Source organism: Chionomys nivalis, chromosome 2 (genome assembly GCF_950005125.1).
Source record: "Chionomys nivalis chromosome 2, mChiNiv1.1, whole genome shotgun sequence".
Classification (NCBI taxonomy): Eukaryota; Metazoa; Chordata; class Mammalia; order Rodentia; family Cricetidae; genus Chionomys; species Chionomys nivalis.
The window spans coordinates 55,252,281-55,278,349 of record NC_080087.1 but is presented as its reverse complement, the minus strand read 5'-3'; the positions used below and the strand labels follow the sequence as shown (position 1 = coordinate 55,278,349).

General features: G+C 43.5%; 1 protein-coding gene and 1 non-coding gene across 2 annotated transcripts; both read left to right on the top strand.

Annotated features, from left to right (window-relative positions):
* Nucleotides 1–1,142: 1,142 nt before the first annotated feature.
* On the top strand, nucleotides 1,143–24,299 carry Rpf2 (ribosome production factor 2 homolog). Its single transcript, XM_057762298.1, has 10 exons — nucleotides 1,143–1,250; nucleotides 4,097–4,229; nucleotides 5,132–5,169; nucleotides 8,343–8,382; nucleotides 12,301–12,382; nucleotides 13,665–13,741; nucleotides 15,431–15,530; nucleotides 20,154–20,256; nucleotides 22,940–23,084; nucleotides 23,882–24,299. Exons 1-10 carry the CDS (start codon nucleotides 1,228–1,230, stop codon nucleotides 24,062–24,064), a joined length of 924 nt encoding a protein of 307 aa, XP_057618281.1. The 5' UTR covers nucleotides 1,143–1,227; the 3' UTR covers nucleotides 24,065–24,299.
* LOC130870592 (small nucleolar RNA SNORA3/SNORA45 family) lies at nucleotides 2,546–2,675 on the top strand. The gene has a single exon (XR_009056736.1). It is a non-coding gene; the product is annotated as a small nucleolar RNA SNORA3/SNORA45 family (small nucleolar RNA).
* Nucleotides 24,300–26,069: the final 1,770 nt, after the last annotated feature.

Genomic DNA, 26,069 nt, shown 5'->3' with positions numbered 1-26,069 from the left:
TTTAACTGATCCTCTTAGGAAACAACAAGATGGAGAAGCCACATTCATTCTAAGAGCCAAGTGGGTATTCATCTCCTTTCAAAGTCATCCTCCCAGAACCTCCACATAATCAAGTCAGAAACCACCTAAAGAAGACAGAAAGTCCTATCCTCTGGAGCTTTTATGGAGGCATCATTATTAACCATGGTTGGTTAAGTCACTGGCCACATTATAACTCCAGTCCCTTTTCCATTCATGATGGTAAATCAGAGTGAGGTTGAACATGCCAATATTTTTTCTACATTTTTATACATTTAATCCCTACTGTCCTTGGTGACAGGCAGCATCACAAGTTCCACATCAGCACGGGAACAGCTCTGTGCCAGCTATGGCTGCATTTCAAGATCTTCCCCACAAAACAACACACAAACGCACAGACCTTAATACAGTAAATTAGGTGCCTGGCAGTGGTGGTGCATGCCTTTAATCCCAGCAGATTAAACTGTATTGAGGTCTTGCGGTATACAGGTCTCCCCAGCCCTACATAGCCCGATCCTTTTGCCTTCATTTCCAAAGTACTGAAATGCTGCACCTCAATGCTGACCTCTTTGGTGTGTATGTGTGTGTGCTTTAGACAGCATCTCACTGTGAAGCCTAGGCTGGACTTCAACTTTCAATCCTGCCTTACTCTTCCTGAACTCCAGAATTAGTTTTACAAGGCTGTACAGGGTTCACCCGCTTTGTGAATGCACCCTAAACCACATTGTCCATATTAAAGGGGTGCATTTTATATAACTATGCAAATTATGACTAAAATTTGAGGGGAAATCACAATCAGCAGTATTCTCCGTATATCTTTTTTGTAGAAAGCAACCGGGTAATTAACTGGCCTCAACTGATCTCGCAGTTAAGCCAATGATGCCATTTTCATGCCAGTATTTTTTGTAATTATCTGAGTCCCATGCCTCCAACCTTTCTAGAATTCTGGTTATTTCTCTGAAGGCGAACACTTGGTTCCCCAAAACTCGGCTCCGCACGAAGTCACTTAAAGCGTTTGCTTTCCAGAAAACAGCCAAAACTTTCCGTAACCAAGAGAACAGAACGCTATGCCCTCCCACCACGGCCACCACCGAGGACCGTGGGGCTAAGGAAGTCGTGTTTCGTGTTTCCGGTACCGCCTCTTCCGGCGCTAGCGGCGGCTTCGCGGAAGCGCGCGGTACACGTGTGTTTGCTCGTGGTCCGGTAGCGATGGACGCTTTGGATAAAGTCCTGTAAGTGTGTGTGGTACTCGATGGCGTGAGGAGGAGGGGTGGGGAGTCTCCCGCGGCAGGGCTGTTGCCTCTGCCGTGTTCTCTCCCCGTTATTGCGCTTTCCTGACGCGGAGGGAAGGAGCTGGCCGATCCTCCCGCCCGGGTCTGCTGGAGAAGCCCCGCAGGCTGACTGCGAGCTGTGGGGTGGAGCGAGGACCACAACCGTGGCCGCCGCCCAGGGCTTACGGCCCCGCCACGGATGGATTGTGAAGTGTGAGAAAGGAGGTGGACCGAGTTAAGAGTACAGGCTCGGAATCTGACAGCACCAGGCGACAAGCCGGCCTCAAAGTTTTGTAACTGAACCTTTAAAACTCTTGAATTCAGCGCACCCTGTAAAATAGCTGCCATGGTAGTCTTGGAAGTGTTTGCCATAACAAGTACAGAGCTTTTAGGTTTTTTTTTCCGTCTAAATTTGTATGCTTCTGCTTGTCACTGAGAGATGGTTACGTTTGCTCAGAACTAATTATTGGGTTCCCATATGTTACTGCACTGGACGCTGGAGTTTTCCGCCGCCCCCCTCCCCGGTTTTCGATAAAGGGTTTCTCTGTAGTCCTGGTTATCCTGGCATTCGCTCTGTAGATCACGCCGGCCTCTTTCTCCTGAGTGCTGGGATAAATAAAAGTCGTGCGCTGCCTCCGCCCGGCTCAGTTTTCTGCTTTTTGAGTAAATGTGCCGTGTACACGACGCTTTCTTTTTGGTCAGTAGAATTTTTTTGCACCCGCTATGCCTCGCTAATAGAGTAAGGTGCAGTTTAGTGGTTGATTACTGGTTAGCGAGATTGAAAAAACCAAAACAAAACATGAGCCGTCATTGCTGTATAAACACAGTGTGTTTGACTCAATAAAAATCCATTTTGAGCGACCAGTAAATGACTACTTGGTTTAACCCGTGGGAAACTAAAGTATATATATATATATTTTTTTTTCTTTCTGGTTTTTTGAGACAGGGTTTCTATGTAGTTTTGGAGCCTGTCCTGGAACTAGCTCTTGTAGACCAGGCTGGCCTCGAACTCAGAGATCCTCCTACTTCTGCCTCCTGAGTGCTGGGATTAAAGGTTTGTGTCACCACTGCCCGGCTATATATTGTTTTTCTTTTCCCTCCCTCCCTCCCTGTCCCAAGACTGGAAGGTGAGGGTTATATTTAATTAAGAGAGGAGACATTTTGTTAGCGAATGACAGAAAACTGTTTGAAAAGTACCATGTTTACCATAGAGGAGGCAAAGTTGAATGCTTTCTTCTAAACAGAATTGTATAATATCCGAGGCTAGAGTCACGCTCAGGTATTGATCGTTGCCTTAGTGTGCTAGAGTCCTCGAAGAATAACTGCTGACCTTATTCACTGGCTGTGGACTTTCTGGCACGGTCAGTCACCAGGTTAGTGACATGCATAAGGATGGAAGTTAGGTTAGATTTTCTCCAACCATTAGAGGATGGTGTTTAGGGGTCCTCTTAAAAGGGGTGCTAGTGAAGAGCTAGTTAAGTGTGTTTCTGTTTTCTGCTGTGTCAGAGTTAATGACGGTGAAAATTAACATTGCACTAGGCAGACAGAACCTCAAAGATGAGCTTGCGGGGAGGGAGGCTCTGAAGGTGCTTGCCTCCCCATCCGGGTCATCCAGGTCACTTTGGGAAAGTTGGTATGAGGCATTATCACTTAAAGAGGAACCAGAGCTTCTGCCCAACTGTCACCCTGGATAAACTGTGGATGCTGGTCAGTGAGCAGACCCGGCAGAAGCAGTGTTGGAGGTGCCTGTGTTCTGGTGGTTTGAAGCAACTCAGGGATGTTAGCCAATTAAATGCTAACATTTAGAAAGAAAGAAAGAAAAAGAAAGAAAGAAAGAAAGAAAGAAAGAAGAAAGGTATAATAACAACCTATTACTGCCCCGCCATAAAAATGCAATAACAAATTAGGGTTGTTTTTTTGTTTGTTTGTTTTATTTGAGTCTGTGTTTTATTTTCTCTTTGTAACCGTCCTGTTTTTCACAACTTGCTCTGTAGACCAGGCTGGCCTGAATTCACCGAGATCCACCTGTCTCTGCCTCCCAAGTGCTGGGATTAAAGGCGTGCGCCACCACTGCCTGGCTAGGTTTGTTGTTGTTGTTTTTCTGGTAATGGCAGTTGTAGATGGGTTCTTATATCTAGTTCACTTTAACATTGGCCTGCATACATACTACACACACGCACACCGGACCTTGGGCATGTTGCTTTTCTAGTCCTAGCTGCCTGGTTAGTTAAGAGTTGTAATGACAGGCATAAGCCACCATGAAGAAACATAGTTAAAAGTAACTGTTCACTTGAGACATTTTAGCTTTTAAAATTTATTTTTATTTATGTATGTGTGAGTGTTAGCTTTATGTGTGCCATGTGCAGTGCCTACAGAAGCCAGAAGAGAACATCAGCTCCTCTGAAGCAGGAGTTGCAGTCAGGTGTGAGCCTCCATGTGGGTGCAGAGAACCAAACCTAATCCTCAGAAAGAGTAGCAGGTGCTCTTAACTTAATCTCTGCCCCAGAAGCCTTCAGTGTCTAATAATAAGAGGTTTAGAAAAAAAAGCAGTACTAAAACAATGTGGAAATATCAAAAAGTTTTCGTAAGGAACCAAAAACTAACAAAACACGTGTATTTATCAGAAATGATAAAATACCTTTGCTAATATCTCCCTGAAAAGGTGAGGGTTTTTATGTTGTTATTTAATAACGGAATCCTACTTGATAGATGTGTGATGTCTGTTTTTTTTAGGTTATCAGTCAAGTTGTAGTTGTGTCATATGAAGAAACTGCATAAATTGTTATGAATTATGCTTTTTTGAACAGAAAACCTAAAACCAAAAGGGCTAAGAGATTCCTTGAGAAGAGAGAACCAAAGCTCAATGAAAACATTAAGAATGCCATGCTGATTAAAGGAGGAAATGCAAACGCAACTGTGACGCAAGTCCTCAGAGACGTGGTAGGTAGAAACTTAGCATCTCCAGTGCGAGTGTCTGTGTGGGTGCCCATGGAGGCCAGAGGCCTTGGAGCTCCTGTAGCTGGGGCTACGATCACTGTGAGCCTCCTGATATGCTGGGAATCCTCTTTCTAGCCCTGTTATCTTGCTTTTTAAAAAAAGAAGCTGTGCTTGGTGGCACACATCTTCAATCCCAGCCTGGTTTGCAGCGTGAATTCCAGGATAGCCAGGGATACACAGAGAAACCCTGTCTCCAAAAAACCAAAAACGCAAACAGCAAAACACAGGGTCTCACTATGTAGTGCAGCCTGGCTTTAAATATTCTTTTAAAGTAAGGTTGGACTTTTTAGAAACTTTTGAGCATCCTGAGTTGGGACAAATGTGGTAGAATTGTGATGTTTTAAGATCCAGCCTTAAAGAAGAGCCGAGTTGGGAGGGGTGGGGGTAGAGACGCTGAAATTGGAAACTTTATCTTGTGAGTGTGCTTGCAAGGGTACTTAAAGACTAGTCTCTGAGCGGATTTTTGTTTATTTGAGTCTTACCACTTCCCAGTGACCCTGCACCATGAATGAGGTCTAAGAGCAGTGCGGTATCACCGAGTGTTACCTGATGGTCACTCTTGGCTGTCAGAAGAAGCTGACAGTGCTCACTGCACTAGGACGGGAACACTTGGCTGAGAATCATCAAGTGTCTTATTAAACATGGCGGCACATGCCTGTAAACCAGAGGCAGAGGCAGATTGGCAGTCAAGGCAGCCCAGGCTACATGGTGAGGTCCTGCCCTCACCCCTGAATTGAAAACAGCTGATGTGATGACCCCCGAGTATAATTCCAGTGTTTGAATGACTGAAGCAAAAGATTGCCATGACTCTGCTTTTTGAGAAAGTTTAAAATTATGTTTTACAGTATGCACTGAAGAAACCATATGGAGTTCTCTATAAAAAGTAAGTTGGTTTATTATTATTACTTTAGCTGTAAAAGTAAGAATTGTTTACAAAAGATTTGGAAGAAAAAAGTGTTAGTATTTGTCCTGAATGCTTGTTCTTGTTCTTCTTCTTCTTGTTCTTCTTGTTCTTCTTGTTCTTGTGTTTTTCGAGACAGGGTTTCCCTATGTAACAGCCTTGGCTGGCCTGGAACTCAACCAGGCTGGCCTCCAGAGATCTGCCCCTGCCTCCCAAGTGCTGGAATTAAAGGCATGCACCACCATGCCTGGCTCAGCATATTCTTGCATAACTGTAATATGTACACACCTTATTTTGAAATAATTACATATGCATAGGAAAGTTGTAAGCATTACTAGAATTCCTGTATGTTCTTAATCTATGTCCTCCAGTGTTACATCTTGAATTATTATAGTGCAGTTATTCTAAGTGGGGAATCGACATTACTGTGTTAATATGAAGTACATTATTGATTATTTACTTGACTCAGTCTTTAGTTTCCACATTGCTTTTAGTTGTTTTCCTAGTCTTGATTTTCTTTTTCCTCCTTGGCAATTTAGGGATTGAACCCATGCTAGGCAAGTGCTCTGCCACTCAGGGCTAAATATCCTCAGTCATCTTCTGTTGTGTGTATGGTGTGTGCGTGTCTACATCTCATGGTGCAGGTGCAGAGGACCACCTGTGGACTTGGTTCTTCTTCCGCCTTTCTGTAGGCTCTGAAGATTGAACTCAGGCTCCTGGGCTTTCCAGGCAGATGCTTACCCATTGAGCCATCTTGCTGGCCCCACCCTTTGTCTTTAATTTGTGAAAGTCTTTGGTGGCTTTGTCTCCAGTATCTTCATAAAGTTACTGTTTTTCCCTTTGTAGCTAGTAACTGTTTAGGGGAGATACTTTGAAACTATGCAAATATAGTCATTCCTTGTAATTTCTTGGGAAGTGGATCTGTGACTTCCCTGGAATATACAGTCCGTGGATATTCCAATCCTGGGTGTGAAATGGCATGGTTGTCTCATAACCTATGCACGGCTCTCTGTATACCCTCAGTTGTCTCTATATTACTGTGTGAATACTGGATACACAGCTGGCTATAATGTTTAGGGAATAAATCTAAGAAACAGAAGTCTTCCTATGTCCTGTGCAGATGCAGCCACATAGCCACCCCAACATTTTCTATGTGCAATCATATGAGTCTGTGGATGCTAAACTCACAAATTCTGAGGACTCTGGCTCTTCTCTTTCTGGAAATTTAGCTGTTACCCATCCTTCCATAGGATCTGTGTGTGCAGTCAAGATGGTTGTGGTGCTCTGATGTCCTGTCTGTGTGTATAGTCAGGATGGTTGTGGTGCTCTATGGTCTCTTTCTGCTTGGAATTCTGAAGAAAAAGGTTGTCTATCCCTTTATTTTTAAGTTACTTAACTCAGTGTGGGTTCAGTACACTCTTGAAGGTTATAGTATAGTATTATTATTGTATCCCGGTAAAGTCTGGTCTCATAGCACACAATGACCCTTTAATAAGAAAAATTTTAAAGAAAAGTTTAACAGGAGAGATGACTCATCAGATCACTGTTTTCCATTCTCTCTGTATATAGTCTGCCTTCTTTGACTGATGATATTTGGTTTTGGTTTTAGGGTTGTTGTGGTTTTTGAGACAGGTTGCATATAGCCTGGCTGCCCTCTAACTCCTGATCCTTCTGCTTTACTTCCCAAGCGCTGCCCAGTGTAGTCGTATGGATCTCACACTGTTGTCCACTTAGCTCACTCAGTTTCAGCAGTGCTTATCTGCCTTTTTTGCTTTTTTAAGCTTCCGTGTGTTTCAGAATCTTTGCCTTATGTGGGGGAGTGCTAGAGATGTGATCCAAGGCCCTGTGTGTGCTAGACAGGCCCTCTCTGAGCTAATCCCTTTGTACATTCTGCTCCCTCTTTTTTTCATACTTTTTATGTAATTTATTTAACTTTATTTTCTGTGCATTGGTGTGCAAGGTGTCACATCCCCTGGAACTGGAGTTACAGACGTTTGTGAGCTGCATGTGGGTGCTGGGAATTGAACTTGGGTCTTCTGGAAGAGTAGCAAGTGCTCCTAACCTCTGAGCCATCTCTCCAGCCCCCATTCTGCTCCCTCTTAAAATAACAGTGTGTGTATGTGTGTGTGTGTTTGTGCGCGTGCACGCACGCGCCTGCAAGTGTGTTTGCCCATGTGCATATGAAGGCCTGCCCAGGCCAAAAAGCATCAGATCCCACAGAGCTGAGGTGAGCTGCCTGATGGGGTTTCTGGGACTGAACTTGGATATTCTGTAAGAACAGTAAGCACCCTTAACTGCTGAGCTGTTGTTTTAGCCCAATACTTAGGATAATCTTTTTGTTTTGTTTTGTTTTTTTTTGTTTTTGTGATGGGATTTCTCTATGTAGTGCTTGCTGTCTTGGAACTTGCTTTGTAGACCAGATTGACCTCAAATTCAGAGATCTGCCTGCTTTTGTCTCCCGGGTGCTGAGATTAAAAGTGATTGTTTGCATTTTTTTGTCCTTTTGTTTTAATTTATGTTTTGGGGTGTTTTGTCTGTGTGCATGCCTGCACCATGTGTGTGCCAATTGCCATTGGAGGTCCTAGGCCTGGAGTTACAAATGGTTGTGAGCCACCACGTGGGTACTGAGAATTGTACCCACTTGGGTTCTCTGAAACAGTACCCAGTGTTCTTAACTACTGAGCCATCTCTCCAGGCTTTCTCACCCTACTTTTGGGTGGTGTGTTTTGTGTCGCGGTGTAAATGAACGGCAGACGGAAATTATAATAAAACATTTAGCTTTAATTAGGGAAAGACTCACAGAACCGAAGTTCCAGCAGAGAACAGGAAAACAGAAGGGGCGGCTGGGAGCACGCCCACAATCTTTATAAGTAAAAAATATCCCTCGGGGGACCCCGCCCCCTGCTAGCAAGGTGATTGGCTGGGTCTCTCCTACAGTTTTGGGATAAGGTCTCACTATGCAACCCTGGCTTGTCTGGAACTCATAGATATCTACCTACTTGTACTTTCCAAATAATGGAATTAAAGATTCGTCCCACTGTGTCCTACTCTCTTAAATCATTTGAGTACATAATTACTTTTTATTCATTATATCATTTAACTGAATGTACTTATTAACATTATTAAAACTGAAATCATTCTTTTAATATTCTTAGGAAAAATATTACAAGACCATTTGAGGATCAGACGTCACTGGTAAGTACAAGAATCTTCTTTAATAAAGAAGAGCTCGTGTGGGTATGACTGGATGAATGGCTGGGGAGTAAGTGGTAATGGTCCTGGCTCATCCTTGCCTAGCGTACCTGAGGCCCTGGGTGCCATTCCCAGCACTCAGAAATAACAGAACAGAACTGTGCAAAACTGACTTCAGACTAACTCATGCTGTACTCCTAATATGTTATCTTTTCCTTTTTAAATTAGAAGTCCTATGTATGACAGTTTTGGTATCCAGAGTATAAGATTATTCTTTTTTTGTTGTTGTTAAAGATTTATTTATTATGTATACAGTGTTCTGCCTACATGTAGGCCTGCTGATCAGAAGAGGATATCAGATCTCATTACAGATGGTTGTGAGCCACCATGTGGTTGCTGGGAATTGAACTCAGGACCTTTGGAAGGGCAATCAGTGCTCTTAATCTCTGAGCCATCTCTCCAGCCCAAGATTATTCTTTTTTTTTTTAAATTGTGTGCGTGCACATGCATGTGTTTCTAGCCTTCTGTCCTGTGGGCTCTGAGAATTACACTTCATACCAAGCACTGCTATCCATTAAGTCATCTCTCCCACCAGAGAACTTAAAAGATGCAGCTATTATTAAAAAATATAGCTGCTGTTATTATCATAAGATACTCTTCATTGTTTTTGACACAGGGTCTCTCTATTATGTTGTTCTCTCTGACTGTCCTGGAACTACGTAGACCAAGCTGGCCTCAAACTCCTGCCTCTTTCTCTGAGTGCTGGGATTAAAGGTGTTGCCCCACTACGCCCAGTCTGGTTTTTGGTTTTAGCGTCAGGATCCCGTGTATTTCAGGGTGGTTTAAACTCTCTTGTAACCAAGGATGACTTTGAACTTCTGATCTTCCTGTCTACCCCAGTGCGGGGTTTACAGCATGGACCACCACTGTCTATGACTGCAAGATCCAAGGACTTTGTACATGCCAGGCAAGGAGTCTGCTAACTGAGCCATATTCCGTGTCCTCTTGGTAGATTTAATGAAAACAATATCTAGAAATAGACGTATAGTCGGACTGTCTTTGGACTGCCAGTTACCAAATAAGGACAGGGAGACTTCTTATTAACTATGGAAGTTTGGCCTTAGCTTAGGCTTGTTCCCAACTAGCTCATAGAACTTAAATTAACCTGTTTATATTAATCTGTGTTCTGCCTTGTGGTGGCTTATTACCTTTTCTCCATACTGTACATTTGACAAACAACACCCGCCTACCCCCACATCTTGCTAGCAAATTACTCACTTCTTGAATTCTTCCCAGAGTTCCTCTCTTCTGGAAGTAGCTATTGGCCATTCAGTTCTTTATTAAACCAATCAGAAGATGCCTTGGCAGAGACATATCTTCACAGCATACAGAAAGATTGTCCTACAACAGAGAAGAATTTTTTTTTTTAAGATTTTTTTATTTATTGTGTATGCAACATTCTGCCTCCATGTATGCCTGCACGCCAGAAGAGGGCGACAAATCTCATTACAGATGGTTGTGAGCCACCATGTGGTTGCTGGGAATTGAACTCAAGACCTTTGGAAGAGCAGCCAGTGCTCTTAACCACTGAGTCAGCTCTCCAGCCCCCAACAGAGAAGAATTTTATGGAAACTATAATGACTTTGATGTAAAAAGAAAAAAAAATACAGAGGGTATTTTTAATAAGAGTACTGCCCTTAAAGACATGCAGAACACTTTTTTTTTTTTTTTTTTTTTTTTTTTTTGGTTTTTCGAGACAGGGTTTCTCTGTGGCTTTGGAGCCTGTCCTGGAACTAGCTCTTGTAGACCAGGCTGGTCTCGAACTCACAGAGATTCACCTGCCTCTGCCTCCCAAGTGCTGGGATTAAAGGCATGCGCCACCACCGCCGGCCAGAACACTTTTTTTTTTTTCCTCTGAGACAATGTTTTTCTATGTAGCCGTGGAGCTTGTCCTGGCACTTGCTCTGTAGACCAGGCTGGCCTCAAACTCACTCTGCCTCCCGAGTGCTGGGATTAAAGGCGGGTGCCACCATTGCCTGGCCCAAACAGTTATTTCTTTATTTAGTATTCTGCCTGAAGGCCAGAAGAGGACACCAGATCTCATTATAGGTGGTTGTGAGCCACCACGTGGTTGCTGGGAATTGAACTCACGACCACTGGAAGAGCAGTCAGTGCTCTTCACTACTGAGCCATCTCTCTAACCCCCAAACAGTTCTTATATGGGAACATCCTAGCTCTGTCAGCCAGTCCCAGTCAGAAGTGAAGCGGAGCTAATTAAACTGTGGGGTCATGGAGAGCCTAAAGCTACTTCCCTAGCTCGTTGCAGTTTGCTGTGAAAAGTATCAAAGCTCATTAAAAATTGGTGAGCCCAGTTTCAAACATCCAAAGCCAGTGTGTCGATAAATTTCTGTGACTCCCCTGTGTATGCTGAGATGTGCTGTTGATAATAACAGTGACGTTAAGTGAGTTCAAGGATTCCGTGAATCCTTGGCACCCGGTGTGCTACTCAGAATGACTGCATAGTTGAAATGAGTGGTCTTCATATATTAACTTCATACTTCATAACTTCATTAACTTTTATGTATTTTTAGTCTTGAAATGTGAGTTTTAACTAAGTAATCCAAATCAGAAAAACTTGAATTGTGTATGTATGAATGTATATATTCATGTATGAATATGTGTATTTTAAGATGAAAATTTTTTTATGTCTGAGTGGTTTGCCTGCCTGCATGTGTGTCTAGTACCCGTAGAGGTTAGAGGAAGGTGAAGGATGATTGTGAGCTGCCATGTGGTGCCGGGAACTGAACCCTGGTCCTCTACAAAAGTAACAAGTGCTCTTAACCTCTGAGCCATCTCTCCAGCCCCTCCTGTATATTCTTACTAGTTTATTACATCTTCATTAGCTTCTGTTGGGAGAGGGGAGGGGAAACCCCTGGTATCCTTATAAGCTTTATAAGATTGGTTTGTTTGAAGACAGGCTTGTTGAATTTTCTTTTACACTAGTCCCATGTTGGAATGCCAAAATGTTGTTTGTTTTTCCCTCTTTTCTCTTGGCTTTTTGGGGGGCTTGCCACTCAGCTCCCAAATAAATCACAGAGAGAGAGAGAGAGAGAGAGAGAGAAGAGAAGAGAGAGACTTATTCTTAGTTATGAATGCCCAGCCTTAGCTTGGCTTGTTCCTTGCCAGCTTTTCTTTCTTTCTTTCTTTCTTTCTTTCTTTCTTTCTTTCTTTCTTTCTTTCTTTCTTTCTTCCTTCCTTCCTTCCTTCCTTCCTTCCTTCCTTTCTTTCTTCTTTCCTTTTTTTTTCTTTTCTTATTTTTTCTTTTTTCTTTTTTTTTGGTTTTTCAAGACAAGGTTTCTTTGTAGCTTTGGAGCCTGTTCTGGAACTAGTTCTTGTAGACCAGGCTGGCCTCAAACTCTTGTGTCTTTTGCTTCTGGGCTTTTATCTGTCTCTATTCTGTATACCTTTCTTTTCTTCTTACTCTGTGACTTGCTGGGTGGCTGGCCCCCATGTCCTTCTTTCTTCTTTCTATCTTGTTCCTTCCTCTCCTCCCAGATTTCTCTTTCTTTTTATTCTTTCTTCCTGCCAGCCCCGCCTATCCTTTTCCTGCCTCACTATTGGCTGTTCAGCTCTTTATTAGACCATCAGGTGGTTTAGACAGGCAAAGTAACACAACTTTACAGAGTTAAACAAATGTAACATAAAAGAGTACAACACATCTTTGCATCATTAAAACAAATGTTCCACAGCATAAACAATGTAACACTTCTTAAAATAATATTCTACAACAGAGCCTCTTGCTATGTAGCTCTGACTGGCTGGAATTTACAGCAGTTCTTCTGCCTCAGTCTTCCAAATTTATGAACCACCACAGCAGGCCAGGCTAAGATCTTTGAATGGTTTTCTTTTTTCTCTTACTAGGAATTCTTCTCAAAGAAGTCAGATTGTTCTTTATTCATGTTTGGCTCCCATAATAAGAAGAGGCCGAATAATCTAGTATTAGGTGAGTATCATATTCTATTTTGTTTTTGAGACATGGTCTTACTATATACCTCTGAGTGCTGGAATTAGTGGCTTGTGACACCCACTACTCTAATGTTTTCACTCATAGAGTCAGCTCCATGACTCAGTTGACTCATGTTTTCAGGATTTACAGTCAGCTCAAGAGTAGTTCCTGCTGGGCGGTGGTGATGCATGCTTTTAATCCCAGTACCCGGGAGGCAGAGGCAGGTGGATCTCTGTGAGTTCAAGGTCCCTGGTCTATAAGAGCTAGTTCTAGGACAGGCTCCAAAGCTACAGAGAAACCTTGTCTCAAAAAGCCAAAACCAAAAAAAAAAAAAAAAAACAAGAAAGAAAGAAAAAAGGATAGTTTCTGTTGCTACTGTAACCTTGTGACACTGGATACGTTTCTTTGGACTAGAGTCTACCTCAGTGGTGGAGTCCTTACCCAGCCTTTTGAAGGCTAGGTTTGGAAACTTCTGTCCACCAGTGACATCAGTATGGCTTTCTAGCCCAGGGAAGCAAGAAAGAATTATGAGAAGTAGTTCTTGGTGAGTAGTCTTAGAACCCCATTGCAAACATCTGTGGAAAGCAGTTCTGGCTTTTAAGCAGGAAGTGTGGGTTTCTGGTGCACTGTTTATCTGTTTATTTATTCTGTGTGTGTGTTTGTGTATAGGTAAACTGCATGGAGTTACAGATAGTCATGACATGGGTGCTGGGAACCAAACTCAAATCCTCGGGAAGAGCAGGGAGTGTTATTACCCACTGAGCCATCTCTCCAGCCCTGATCATAGAAACTATGTTTCTATCTAACATGTTCAGTCAAAGACAACCCTTTTTCATTTATCTTGTTTTTTGAGTGTGGATGTTATTATTGTTAAGGTTTCATCCCGTGCCTGATGCATGCTGAACTATACCTGTTTTTATTTTATGTAATTATGTTTTAATAGAGTCTTTCTCTTTTTCCCCAGGCCAGCCTGTGACTTGCTGTAGTCCAGGTTGGTCTTGAGCTCCATCGTCTTGCCTCCCCAGGGCTGGGGTTGTAGGTGCTCACTGCCACACCCAGCTCCCCATTTAGTCCCTAAAGTAAGGGAGCAGGGCTTAACGTGAGAGTGGAGAGTTTTCCGTGACTAATATCCTAACCACACAACTAAGTACATGACGAGATTTAAGAAGGAGTGTGTGAGTTTGGAGATACAGAGAAGACACAGATCATTTGGTGCATATAGGTGACATAAGGTGGCTGCTTGGGGAATCTATGTGCTTAAAAATACATTTCCTTCTAGGTCGAATGTATGACTACCATGTGCTGGATATGATTGAACTAGGTATTGAGAAATTTGTCTCTCTAAAGGATATTAAGGTAAGATACCGATCTTAAAACTAAATAGCATTTTGGCTGGGAGGTGGTGGCATACACCTTTAATCCCAGCACTCGGGAGGCAGAGACAGGCAAATCTCTGAGTTCGAGGCCAACCTTGTCTACAAGAGCTAGTTCCCAGGACAGGCTCCAAAGCTACACAGAGAAACCCTGTCTCGAAAAACCAAAACCAAACCAAACCAAAAAAAAAAAACAAAAACAAAAACCCAAAAACAAACTAAATAGCATTTTAATAATGCTCTTGGCCAGAAATACAATTTTACTTTTATTTTAAAAAGGAGTAAAGAAGTGTAGGCTGGTTGGTGGTGGCGCACACCTTTAGTCCCAACACTCAGGTAGCAGAGGCAGGTAGATCTCTGTGTTTTAAAGTCCAAGCCTGGTCTGCAGAATGAGACCAGCAAAAGAGGAATATATTTATAACAAATAGTACGTGTGGATTTTATAGCGGCTAAACTTGAGAGAGTGGTGCCCAGTTCTGGTTAGGCCAGAGTGATAACAACGTTCACAGACAACCCGAAGCTTTCCAGTTGAGCACTGTTCTGCATCCAGGAAGCTCTGGCTGCCCTGTACTATTCTGTCTCTTAGCTGTGGAACTACTGACATAGCTCCTCTTCGGGAACCTGAAGTTACTACTTTGTTTGAATGGGATTTTGAAACAGAAAGTAGTAAAGTGTGGCCAGAAAATCCAGAGAAAGGCAGGAGTGTCTCACTTCATATTGACCCATCCGCTGCATTGTCTCACTTGGATCTTAGAGGTCTGAGTTAAGGCAGTTCCTGCTTACTGGTGGGGGGTCTTTGTTTGTGTTTGAGACAGGCTCACTATGTGCTTTGGCTGACCCACAATTCCCTGTGTAGACTGGGTTGGTCTTGAACTCAAGAGATTGGCCTGCCTCTGCTCCTCCAGTGCTGGGATTAAAGGCGTTTTCCAGCCTTAGTTTTCCATTTAGATTTGGTGATTGAAACCCAAAGGGGTTTAATTGTTTAACCTTAGAGTCATGCATATTTTAGATAAAAGCCAAGATTAGAGTTTAGGAGCTTAGAGAGAAGGAATATTGTTTATAATGAAGGCTGTATAATTTAGTGGGTTTTGTGTATTTAATGTAGAATTTTAAATAACCCAGGCTGGCCTCAGACTTGCTGTGTACTAAGGCTGAGCTTGAGTTTCTGATCTTCCTGCCTCCATGCTGCAGAAGCACTGGGATTAGAGGCTTGCTCCACTCTGTCCAACTGAGCTGGTGGGACTCGAGGCTTGTCGTATGCTTAAATTATGGTAAATGGACATATTTCTCGCTTCTTCAGCTCTCTAAAAAAGGGACAGACCTTGAAGGTTCAGTAGAGTAACTAAACTAAATATCCTTCTCCTGTGGCTTTGAAAGAAGGTTTTTGCAAGCTCCCTTGTAGTCAATAACTCCAGCCTCCTTAGGTTCAGAGTAGAACAGTGACCTCAGATTGGACCTGTGGGTTCAAGGCATGTCTTGCCATTTAAGTGACAGTTGTGATTTATCATATAAGTGATTTTTCTGGATCCTCATTTGTGGTTGTAGCAACATGTGTAAAAATGTTGAGATTATTTTAACAGGTATTGACTATCTTAAAAATTGTTATATAAATTCTTTAGATTTTGGAAATGATTTAATTATGGTGCTTTTTTTATTTTTTTAAATCTCATAGACTAGTAAGTGCCCTGAGGGAACAAAACCCCTGTTGATATTCGCTGGTGATGATTTTGATGTAACAGAAGACTATAGAAGATTAAAAAATCTTCTTATTGGTAAGAATTAATGGAACTCGTCTCATTGACCTTACAGCTGCTTTTGGAACCTACCTCTTCTGTAAGATTAAGCTTGTTCACATTCTTCCCTTCTCTAAACTGTACAACTCTCCTATCTTCATGCTCCAGTCTTCTTGTCTCACTGAGCTTAATAAGAGTTGCATTCCTCAGCATAGGTTGTGGCGCTGGAGGTTTCCAGGGATACAGGCAAGTCACCCCTAAAGAAATCTCTCTCTTTTCCCCAGCAACTATTCACTGTCTATAGTTCTGTAAGGTGGTTTGGGACTTCATTAGCCCCTTTCCCATGTCTTAGCTATGTCTATTATGATAAAACACCAGCAAAAGCAACTGGGGGAGGAAAGGGTTATTGGTCTTACATATTCTGTGTCACAGTCCACTGAGAAGACAAGGCGGGGACTGAAGTAGAAGAAGCCATGGAGGAATGTCTCTTGCTGGCTTCCTCTTCACAGCTTGCTCAGCCTTTCTTTTTTTTCCCTTGTTTACTTTTTTAAAATTTATTATTTATTTTTACTTATGTGCATTGGTATTTTGCCATGGGTGTTGGGTCCCCTGGAACTGGAATTACAGACAGTTGTGAGTTGTCATGTGGGTGCTGGGAATTGAACATGGGTCCTCTGGAAGAGCAGTCAGTGCTCTTAACCACTGAGCCATCTCTCCAGTCCCCTCAGTCTGCTTTTTTATACAACCCCAAACCACCTGCCTAGGGATGACACCTTTGCAGGAACCACAGCTGATAACAGTTCAGAGGTCAGCAGTCATGTCATGTGAGTTCCACAGCACTCTTCCTCTCCTCCCCTTCCAGCGTCTTCAGTCTGTCTGTCCACTTCTTCACTTCCCTGAGCCTCAGATATCCCATTTAAAGCTGAGCATCCAGCAGTTATTTACTTTGATTGCTTCCGTATCTTGATTTCTTTGTGTCCTGCAACCAAAGTGTGTGGTGTCTTCAACAGTAATGTTTTATCCAGTTCTGGTGGGCAACTTTCAGCAGTGACAATAACCTTTATTATTTGGGGTGAAGGAATTTGCTTTTGCTTTTGTTTTTCAAGATAGGATTTCTTTCAAGATAGAGTCCTAGCTGTTCTGGAGCTAGCTCTTATAGACCAGGCTGGCCTCAAACTCCCAGAGATCTGCCTACTTCTACCTCCCAAGTGCTGGGATTAAAGGTGTGCGCCACCACATTTTAAAAACTTTGTGGTTCTTTGCCCTAGGTCACTTGAAAAGTTGGTGGCATATAAATTGTGTACTTGACTTTAAAAATCTAAGGTCAGGGGCTGGAAAGATGGCTCAGTGATTAAGAGCATTGCCTGCTATTTCAGAGGTCCTGAGTTCAATTCCCAGCAACCACATGGTGGCTCACAACCATTTATAATGAGGTCAGGTGCCCTCTTCTGGCCTGAAGGCATATATTGTATACTAAATAAATAAATATTAAAACAACAACAACAAAAGAAAAAAAACCAAAAAAATCTAAGGTCAGCAAAGGATATTTATGATAGACATGTTGAGAACAAAAAGCTTTTATATTTCCTAGTGATTGTACTTGTTTACTGGGATCGTAATTTTTAGAACTTCTCAGTTAATAATGACTGTTGCTATTATTTTTTGTTTTTGTGCTGAATATTGAATCCCAGAGCCTTATGACTTCTAAGCAAATGTGCCACCCCACACTAACCCCAGACTTTAAGATTTTTTTCGTTTTTCTCTGTGTGTGTGCCTCAGATGTAGGAAGTCCTTCTGTATATGTGTTGTTTTTATTGGTTAATGAATAAAGAATCTGCATTGGCCTGTGATAGGGCAGAGTAGAGCTGGGGGTAGTGACTAAACTGAATGCTGGGAGAAAGAAGGCAGAGTCAAGGAGATACCATGTAGCCGCCAGAGGGGAAAGACGTGAGCTGTCAGTTGGAACCTTGTCAGTAGGCCACAAGCCCTGTGGTAAAATATAAAATAATGGAAATGGGTTAATTCCAGATGTAAGAGCTAGCTAGCAATACACTTAAGCTATTGGCCAAACACTATTACAAATCATATAGTTTCTAAGTAATTGAGTCAGGGTGGTGGGGAAACAAGCAAGAGGCCTCCCACAACATGTCTCAGGACATGGGGAGGTCAGAGGGCAACTTTGTGGTTTGGATTCTCTTTCCTAGAGATGGAACCCACGTCTCCAGGCTTGTGCAGGCTTGTGTGCCCTTCCCACTGGGCCGTCCATCACATTAGCACTCTTTGGGTATTTGAGACGCGGTCTCACTCTGCACCTCAAAGCAGCCTGCGTCTCAGTGTGAACCCAGGCTGGCCTTGCCCCTTCAGCAGTGCTCGTGTCTCAGGCTGGCTTCAAACTAGCCTGTGGTCTTCTGTTAGTCTTTTGAGTTTGGGGACTATAGCCCTGTTCTGTCATGTGTGGCTCTGTGTCTTTTCTCTCTTTTCTCTTTCCTTCCCTTCTCTCCCACTCCCCACCCCTCCCTTCCCTTCCTTCCTTTTGAGACAGGGTTTCTCTGTGTAACCATCCTGACTGTCCTGGAACTCGCTCTGTAGACTAGGAACTAGGAGATCAGCCAGCCTCTGCCTCCTGAGTGCAGGGATTAAAGGTGTGCACCACTACTGGGCTCCTTTTCTTTTCTTGTGTGCATGCATCTGGGTCTCTTTTGAAATGGGCTTTGTATTATAAGATGGTACCAGTGTGTGGCAGTTCTTTTATTGCACAGAATTATAAACGTGTACCACCACACGAGGGCTCACTAGACTTCATAAACCCTGTCTCATATCTTGTACTTCCACTAGATGGCATGAAAGACTACACAATGCAGTGATTGGGAAGGGAAAAGAAATTCGGGACAGAAGTAGAAAGGTGGAAGGGGAATGTTGTTGATGGGGGAAGCCAGGCCACTGCTTGGTTTTATGTGTCCAAATGAAATACAGTAACAGCAGCCCTATACTTGGGAGAGTGTCATCCCCGACCTCCTCCGTGTGTGAACACCACATTTACACTGTAAAATGGCTGTGGCACCACTAGGTGATGTAACCTTAGGGTGTGTGCTTATGTACCTTGTGACAGGAAAGGCTAATAGAGGACTGTCTCCTGCAGAGTTCTTTTCTGATCTCTCAAACAGCACAGTGAACCTATTGGGATGAACCCAGGACTTTATATATGCCAGGCGAGCCTTCTGTCATCAGATTATATTCCAACCTATACAATTGCTTTTTTTTTTTAAACATCTATTTATTTATTATGTATACAACATTCTGCCTCCATGTATGCCTGCACACCAGAGGAGGGCGCCAGATCTCATTTCAGATGGTTGTGAGCCACCATGTGGTTGCTGGGAATTGAACTCAGGACTTCTGTAAGAGCAGCCAGTGCTCTTAACCACTGAGCCATCTCTCCAGCTCTACAACTGCTTTTTTTGAAAAACAAATTTTTCTTTTCAGTTTTGGTTTTTGTTTGGTTTTGCTTTTATTTTTTGAGGCAGGGTTTCTCAGTAGCTATGGAGTCAGTCCTGGAACTCCCTCTGTAGACCAGGCTGGCCTCGAAGAGAGTTTTGCCTGCCTCAACCTCCTGAGTGCCGGGATTAAAAGCGTGAGCCGCCACTGCCTGACGAAAAACAAAATTTATTACTGTGTATATGATGTGTAGTGGGTGTGCATGTGTGTGGAGGTAAAGGAAAACGTTGTGGACTTGATTGCTCCTTCCATGTTTACCTGGGTCCTGGGAATTGAACGTGGGTCTCCAGGCTTGCATAGCAAGCGTACCTACTCACTGTGCCATCTTACCTACCTGGGACTGCTTTTCTTCATGGGAAACACAGGAAACAATACCAGTGTTTAGGTTCTGTCTGTCCGAATTTTTATGGCTGTTTTTTTTTTTTTTTTTTTTTTTTTTTTTAATGTGACTGTTTCTAGTATATAAAGAGGATAGTAAACAAAGAATAAGTGTATTTTGGTGAATACTTTCTGCACTTGGGAGGTAGAGTCGGGTTCAGAGAGTTCAGAGTCATCCTCATAGTGAGGAGTTTGATGCCAGACTGACGTTTCTATTTGTCAACATGTCTCAAAACAAACTAAAGTAGGCTGAAGAAATAGTGCAAGGGCCAGTTACATGCTTGAGTTTGGTCATAGTCCCAGTGCTGGGGAAGTAGAGACAGACACATTCTGGGGCTTGCTGACTGGCCAGCCTAGCCTAGTTACCAAAGTCTACTCCAGGGAAACTCTGTTCTGGGGAGCAACCCTGGAGATTGTTCTCTGGCCTCAGTGAACATTTGTCTGTGTCCCCACAAATCCCTGCACATACACACACACGCGCACACACGCACACGCACACACACACACACACACACACACACACACAGAGAGTTGCTAAAAAGATAGCACTTTGTAACTGAATGTTTTTTAATGATTTATTTTTATTTTATGTGCATTGGTGTTTTGCCTACATGTATGTCTGTGTGAGGGTGTCAGGTCCCCTGGAACTGGAGTTTCAGACAGTTGTGAGCTGCCATAGGGTCCTCTGGAAGAGTAGCCAGTGCTCTTAACCACTGAGTCATCTCTCCAGCCCCTGTAACTGAAATTTGAAATGGTTCTCTTTCTTAACAACTGAATATATGCTTTCAGATTTCTTCAGAGGCCCCACAGTGTCAGGTGTCCGACTGGCCGGATTAGAGTGTGTTCTGCACTTCACGGCACTGAATGGGAAGGTTTACTTTCGAAGCTATAAGTAAGTGCATTTCCCGGTGGATTTTTTTTTTTTTTCCCAGTGGTTTTCAAAACCCTCAGGGATCATGTATTTTAGCTCAGAGTTGGTTCCTGGCCATTGTGTCTGCAGGATTTGCAGAAGGTAGCGGCAGGAGCTGTGCCCTGACCTCCCACCCTACTGTTCTGAGAAACTCACTTCCCAGGGTCCCTGATTATCTGTCATGCACCTGGTATATTTAGTAATCGCCCTTCCTAGATTTCTGTGCTGTCTCATTGTCCTTGACTGGATTTAGAGTTCCAAGCCACAGTCAAGCCAGACATCTAGATTTGAAAGCCACAACATCAAGTGTGCAGGAAGTACCATTGACTGCTGCGTTAATTTCTTCTCTCGCGTAGGTTTCTGCCATAACCCCAGTGTAATATTAATATGAGTGTAGATCCCAGCAAGCAGATTGTTTTGCTGTTTGAACTCATTGTGTAGCCCAGGTAGGCCTCAGATTTGGCGTTCTCCTGCCTTGACTTTTTAGGTGCTGGCATTACAGGCCAGCACCACTACTCCCAGCCAGATTGTCTTGAATGGTTTTTGAAAAAAAAATTTTTTGAAGCAGGGTTTCTCTGTGTAGCTTTGAAGCCTGTCGTGGCCAGATTCTTGTTTTACTGATGAGATACTGCCATGCTAAAATTATTCAGAATTAGGGTTAGCATCCCTTTTTACTCCTTTGAAAAAAAATAGAATGTCCAGATGAAACTTAAGTATTTACCTCTTCTTGCCTATCAGTCTTTTTGTGCCCGGCGATATAAAGGTTTATGGAGGGACAAGCTAGATGGGATCAGTCCCCTTAGCAGCTGCTTTCCTCTCGGCCTCGGTCCCTCTGCTCTTCTCTCTTCCACTGTGGATGACACCTCTGGCCTCCTCCACATGTGCGTGTGTGTACCCGTGCACACACGCACACACACCAGATTTCAGAGCAAGGGTGAACTGTACTTCGTGGCAGCACACCTTTAATCCAGCCTTGGAAAGGCAGAGGCAGGTGGATTGCTGAAGTCACTTTTAGGGTTAGCCTGCCTGCCAGTCATTCACAGTACAGTGTTTTAATTTCAAAATCAGGACCCAGTATAAACTTTCATTTCCTCGGCTGGGATGGCAGACACATGTCAGCATGTCTAGCATTCATTTTCCTCTTCTTTTCAGGGAGGGTGAGACAAGGTTTCTCTGTGTTGCTCTGGCGTCTTGGAACTCTGTAGACCAGGCTGCCCTTGAGCACAGATCTACCTGCCTCTACTTCCTGTCCTGGGATGAGAAGTGTGAGCCCCATACCTGACTCATTCTATCTCTCTGTTTCTATAGCGCTTTGTTGTTGACCCCTCTGGTCTTTCTGCATCGCAGACTGTTTTGTCTCATTTAATTAAGTGTGGGTGATTGCTTGATGTCTGTTGTGATTCTTGCTGTGAGCAGCAGTTGTGCCTCATGCATGCACGCTCTGTTGACGATCTCCAGGTGTACTTAGGACCCAGAGTTCTGCTAGTAGACATCAGCACACACATGCCATCTTCCTCTGTTTGCTCTCTTGAGCCTTCCGTAATTGTTCTGTTCCTTCTCATTACCCATGTTGTCTGTTGACTCTGCAATGCTAATCAGTTCATATCTCCCTTCCGTCCCTTTTCCCTCATGCCTCTTTACCTGTGGCAACATAACTGCTCTAAAATGTGGTTGCTAAATATAATGTTCAGATTTTTTTTATATTGTTTTTTTTTTTTGAGACAGGGCTTCACATAGCCCAGACAGTCCTGAAATCACCGCCTATCAGAATGGCCTCTAAGTGGTCCTCAGGCCTCCATTCCAAGTGCTAGGGTTATACTTCAGGTCTTTCAGCTCTTCTTAGGCCATCACTCATAAAACAGCCAGGGGGTGAGGCCAGTTGTGGACGTAAGAATTTATTTACTGGGAGTTTTAGATTTACTACAAGCTACGGAGTCAGTGAACTGCAGGGAAAAGTCAATTTTGAATGGGTTGATTTAACCTAATAATGCTGGAGATGGGAATTTGTTCATCTTTTAAACATACTGTTTCTTTTTTCTTCTTTTTCTCCTGAAATAGGGTCTCACATGTAGCTATGGCTGTCCTGGAATTTACTATGTAGATCAGGCTGGGCTCAAACTCACAGAGATCCACCTGCTTCTGCCTCCAAGTACTGGGATTAAAGGTGTACACCACCACGTCCACTAAACATACTGTTTCAAAAGTCTAGTTACAACTTAGAACATTCATGTGTTCTATCACTGAATTATTTGAATTTTTCTTTTTCTTTTTTTTTTTTTTTGGAAGTTTTTCGAGACAGGGTTTCTCTGTAACTTTGGAGCCTGTCCTGGAACTAGCTCTTGTAGACCAGGCTGACCTTGAACTCACAGCAATCTGCCTGCCTCTGCCTCCCGAGTGCTAGGATTAAAGGCGTGCGCCACCACTGCCCGGCTTTGAAAATAATTTTTATACTTGTTGTTTCTCAGCAATTTTGTGTTCTTTCATTTCTGATTTTTAAAAACTAGCCAAAAAATATACTTGGTATGAATGCCAGAAGTATCTAAGAAGAGGCTTAGCCTCTTACCCATTCCTGTCACTATTTGAAACTACACGCCCCATTCAGCAGAGGTTTTTCAGAGAGGACTTTAAAACGTAAACAAAAGCAGCATCTCTCCTATTCCTAAAGGCTGCTGTTGAAGAAATCTGGCTGCAGAACGCCACGAATTGAGCTGGAGGAGATGGGACCATCGCTGGACCTTGTTCTGAGGAGGACACACTTAGCGTCAGATGACCTTTATAAATTGTCTATGAAAATGCCCAAAGCTCTCAAGGTAAACCACCTGTGTTTATTCCTGCATTCCACTCCTGCTAGGAAGGATTGGCCATTCTATTAAAGAGATACGGAAAAATGAATAAAGGAGATAAAAAGTTAGGCTCCGAGCTAGAAAGCAGAAGCCAGGGGCCTGGTGTGGCTGACAGTTTTCTTGTAGCCAGGACCTCCATTTTCCACAGAGCCAGAGCAGTGTAGACATTGTGAAGACAGGGTTGAGAGCTGTCTTTCTAGAGCAGTATACTTGTTAAACGTGTATTGACTTGATGTCTAGTCTGGCCTTGAACTCGGGATTCTTCCATCTCAGACCTTCAGTGCTGGATTGCAAGCATGGATTGGGACTGCCAGGCCCAACTTCGTTTTCATTTACTCCCAAAACAACTAGTGGGGCTAGAAGAACGGCCCCACCATACGCTCACACCCTGTAACTTCCTCTTGTGGCCTCCGTGGGCTCCTGCGCGCACACACACATAAATAACAGTAAAATAAACGGTACACGCCAGGTAGACAGTCTAACTGGGGAACACTAGTACAGATTGAACTGATGACATTTTACCCAGAAGGCAGTGACTGGCTCTGAATGAGAATGAGAACTTGGTGTTAAAGAAGTCCCGTGATCCCTAGAGAGGACAGTTGTGTAAAGCTGTGTCCTTTGTGTCATCTGGAGTCTTCACAATGGGAACTGTTGTGTGCTAGATTTTTATAAGTTATGTAGTAAAAGGTCACTGAAAAATTACATATATACGTATATGTGTGTGTGTGTGTGTGTGTGTGTATTTTTTTTCTCTTATTTTATAGCCAAAGAAGAGAAAGAATATCTCTCAGGATACTTTTGGTACAACTTTTGGAAGGATTCATATGCAGAAGCAAGACCTAAGCAAACTACAGACCAGGAAAATGAAGGGGTTGAAGAAGCGACCTGCAGAGATGGGGACAGATGACGAGGGGAAAAAATCAAAGAGAATTAAGAAAAATGAGTGAAACCAACTGACAGTGACCACTTTCTTGTGGTTGTTTACTAAAGAGAACTGTTTGATTTGACTCTATAGGAATTTGTTGTTTCTTTGTAGGTTTTTGGAGACATAGTGGTATGATGAGATCTCATATTGTAGCCCAGGCTAGCCTCAGTCTCCCAAGAGCAGCAATTATAGGCATGTACCACCATACCTAGCATATTGTATATTTCTGTAATATAACTTATTAAATTTTTAAAAAATTTTTGAAGTCATATGTGTTTGGATCATATTCATCCCAACTTTTCTATTTGTTTTTTATCTTTTTAATGAATGTGTGTGCGTGCATGTATGTCATGGTGTGCGTATGGCGAGAAGACAGTGAATGTGCGCGCTCATGTATGTCACAGTGTGGGTATGATGAGAAGACAGTGGATGTGCGCGCTCATGTATGTCACAGTGTGCGTATGGTGAGAAGACAGTGGATGTGTGCGCTCATGTATGTCACAGTGTGGGTATGGTGAGAAGACAACTGTGGAGTTGGTTAGCCCGTGGGGACTGAACTTAGTTTGTCAGGCTCTACATTAGGTAAGTGCCCTTACCCACTGGGCCACCCCGCTGGCCCAGCCTGGTACACACTGCAGTTTAGAGCAGGTTTTCACCTGTGCCATTGGGCCGCAGTGTACTATCTGTGCCTGCTGTGACAGTCTGTCCCCTCCCCAAATTCTTTTCTTAGGTTATTTGAGAATGAGGGCCACCACCCCTGTGGACAGTAACCTGGGTGACAAAAGAAGTGAGGTGGAGTTAGTGTGAGCCCATGGGCAGAGCTTTAAGGGGGAGGAGACTTTCCTGAGAGGGTTTACACATTGATGAGTGATCAGGCTTCTCCCAAACAGAAGGAGGATGGGGTGTTAGGGACTGGAAATTCTCTGCTGGTGAAGTGTGGTATATTCTTAGGAAGCCACTGCCTTGTGTAAGATGCCAGTCCGTGGCCAGTTTGTCCTCAGAGACATCATGGTTCCCCTCTACCTTCTTAGAAGGCCAGACATTGCAGTAGGGAATGCATGCCACCAGACATTGCAGTAGGGAATGCATGCCACCAGACATTGCAGTAGGGAATGCATGCCACCAGACATTGCAGTAGGGAATGCCACCAGACATGCAGTAGGGAATGCATGCCACCAGACATTGCAGTAGGGAATGCATGCCACCAGACATTGCAGTAGGGAATGGCACCAGACATTGCTGAGAGAGACAAGGGTTGGGAAAGACAGTGCGCTTTCTAGTAACAGCTTACGGATTGAGCCAAGAGCTTACCTGTGTCTCACATGCTGGGCAGAAGCTCTGGAAAGCAGAAGTGGACTGCTATTCACACACCACTTCAGTCTGGATCCCGGGAGTGTGCGCCATACCCCAGCACACGACTACAACTTGATCTCTGGTTTACTCTTACTGCCTTGCTAGAAATCTTACTACCTAGATTTGCCTGACCTGGGTGTCACGCACAGCTTTGACTTCACTGCTAGGGAGGCGGATGCCTTGAATTGAAGCCCAGCTAGGGAGGGCTACACTGAGACTCCATCTCAAAAGACAAGCTAGCCTCGTGGTTTAAAATACGGTTGTTTGAAAGTGATGATGCGATCACTGATGCAGTCCTGCCCCGTGCTATTACTGTTTTTACCCAGGGCTTCGGATGCTGTGCTGGGCTTTCCTGTTGAGCTCCATTCCCAGCCCACAAAGGAATTTAACCGGGTGGATCTGGGAAGGGTAGAGCTCAGAACTGGCCAGGTAAGGTGCAAGGCACTTCAGGGTCAGGGTAGCCCTTGGAAGCTATAGGTGCCTGGAGAACCTGGGTATTTGTAGATAGAAGAGTAACCAGCCCCACCCTTCCTCCTAATATTGTATACCAAAGAACAGCAAACTTAGGTTCCTCAAGTTAGTCCTTAGCTGAGGGCGTGTAATGTCCGCCACGCCCACTGCATTTAAAAGGATTTACTTATTTTGAGGTTCGCTTGCCGCTGGCTCCAGAGTAC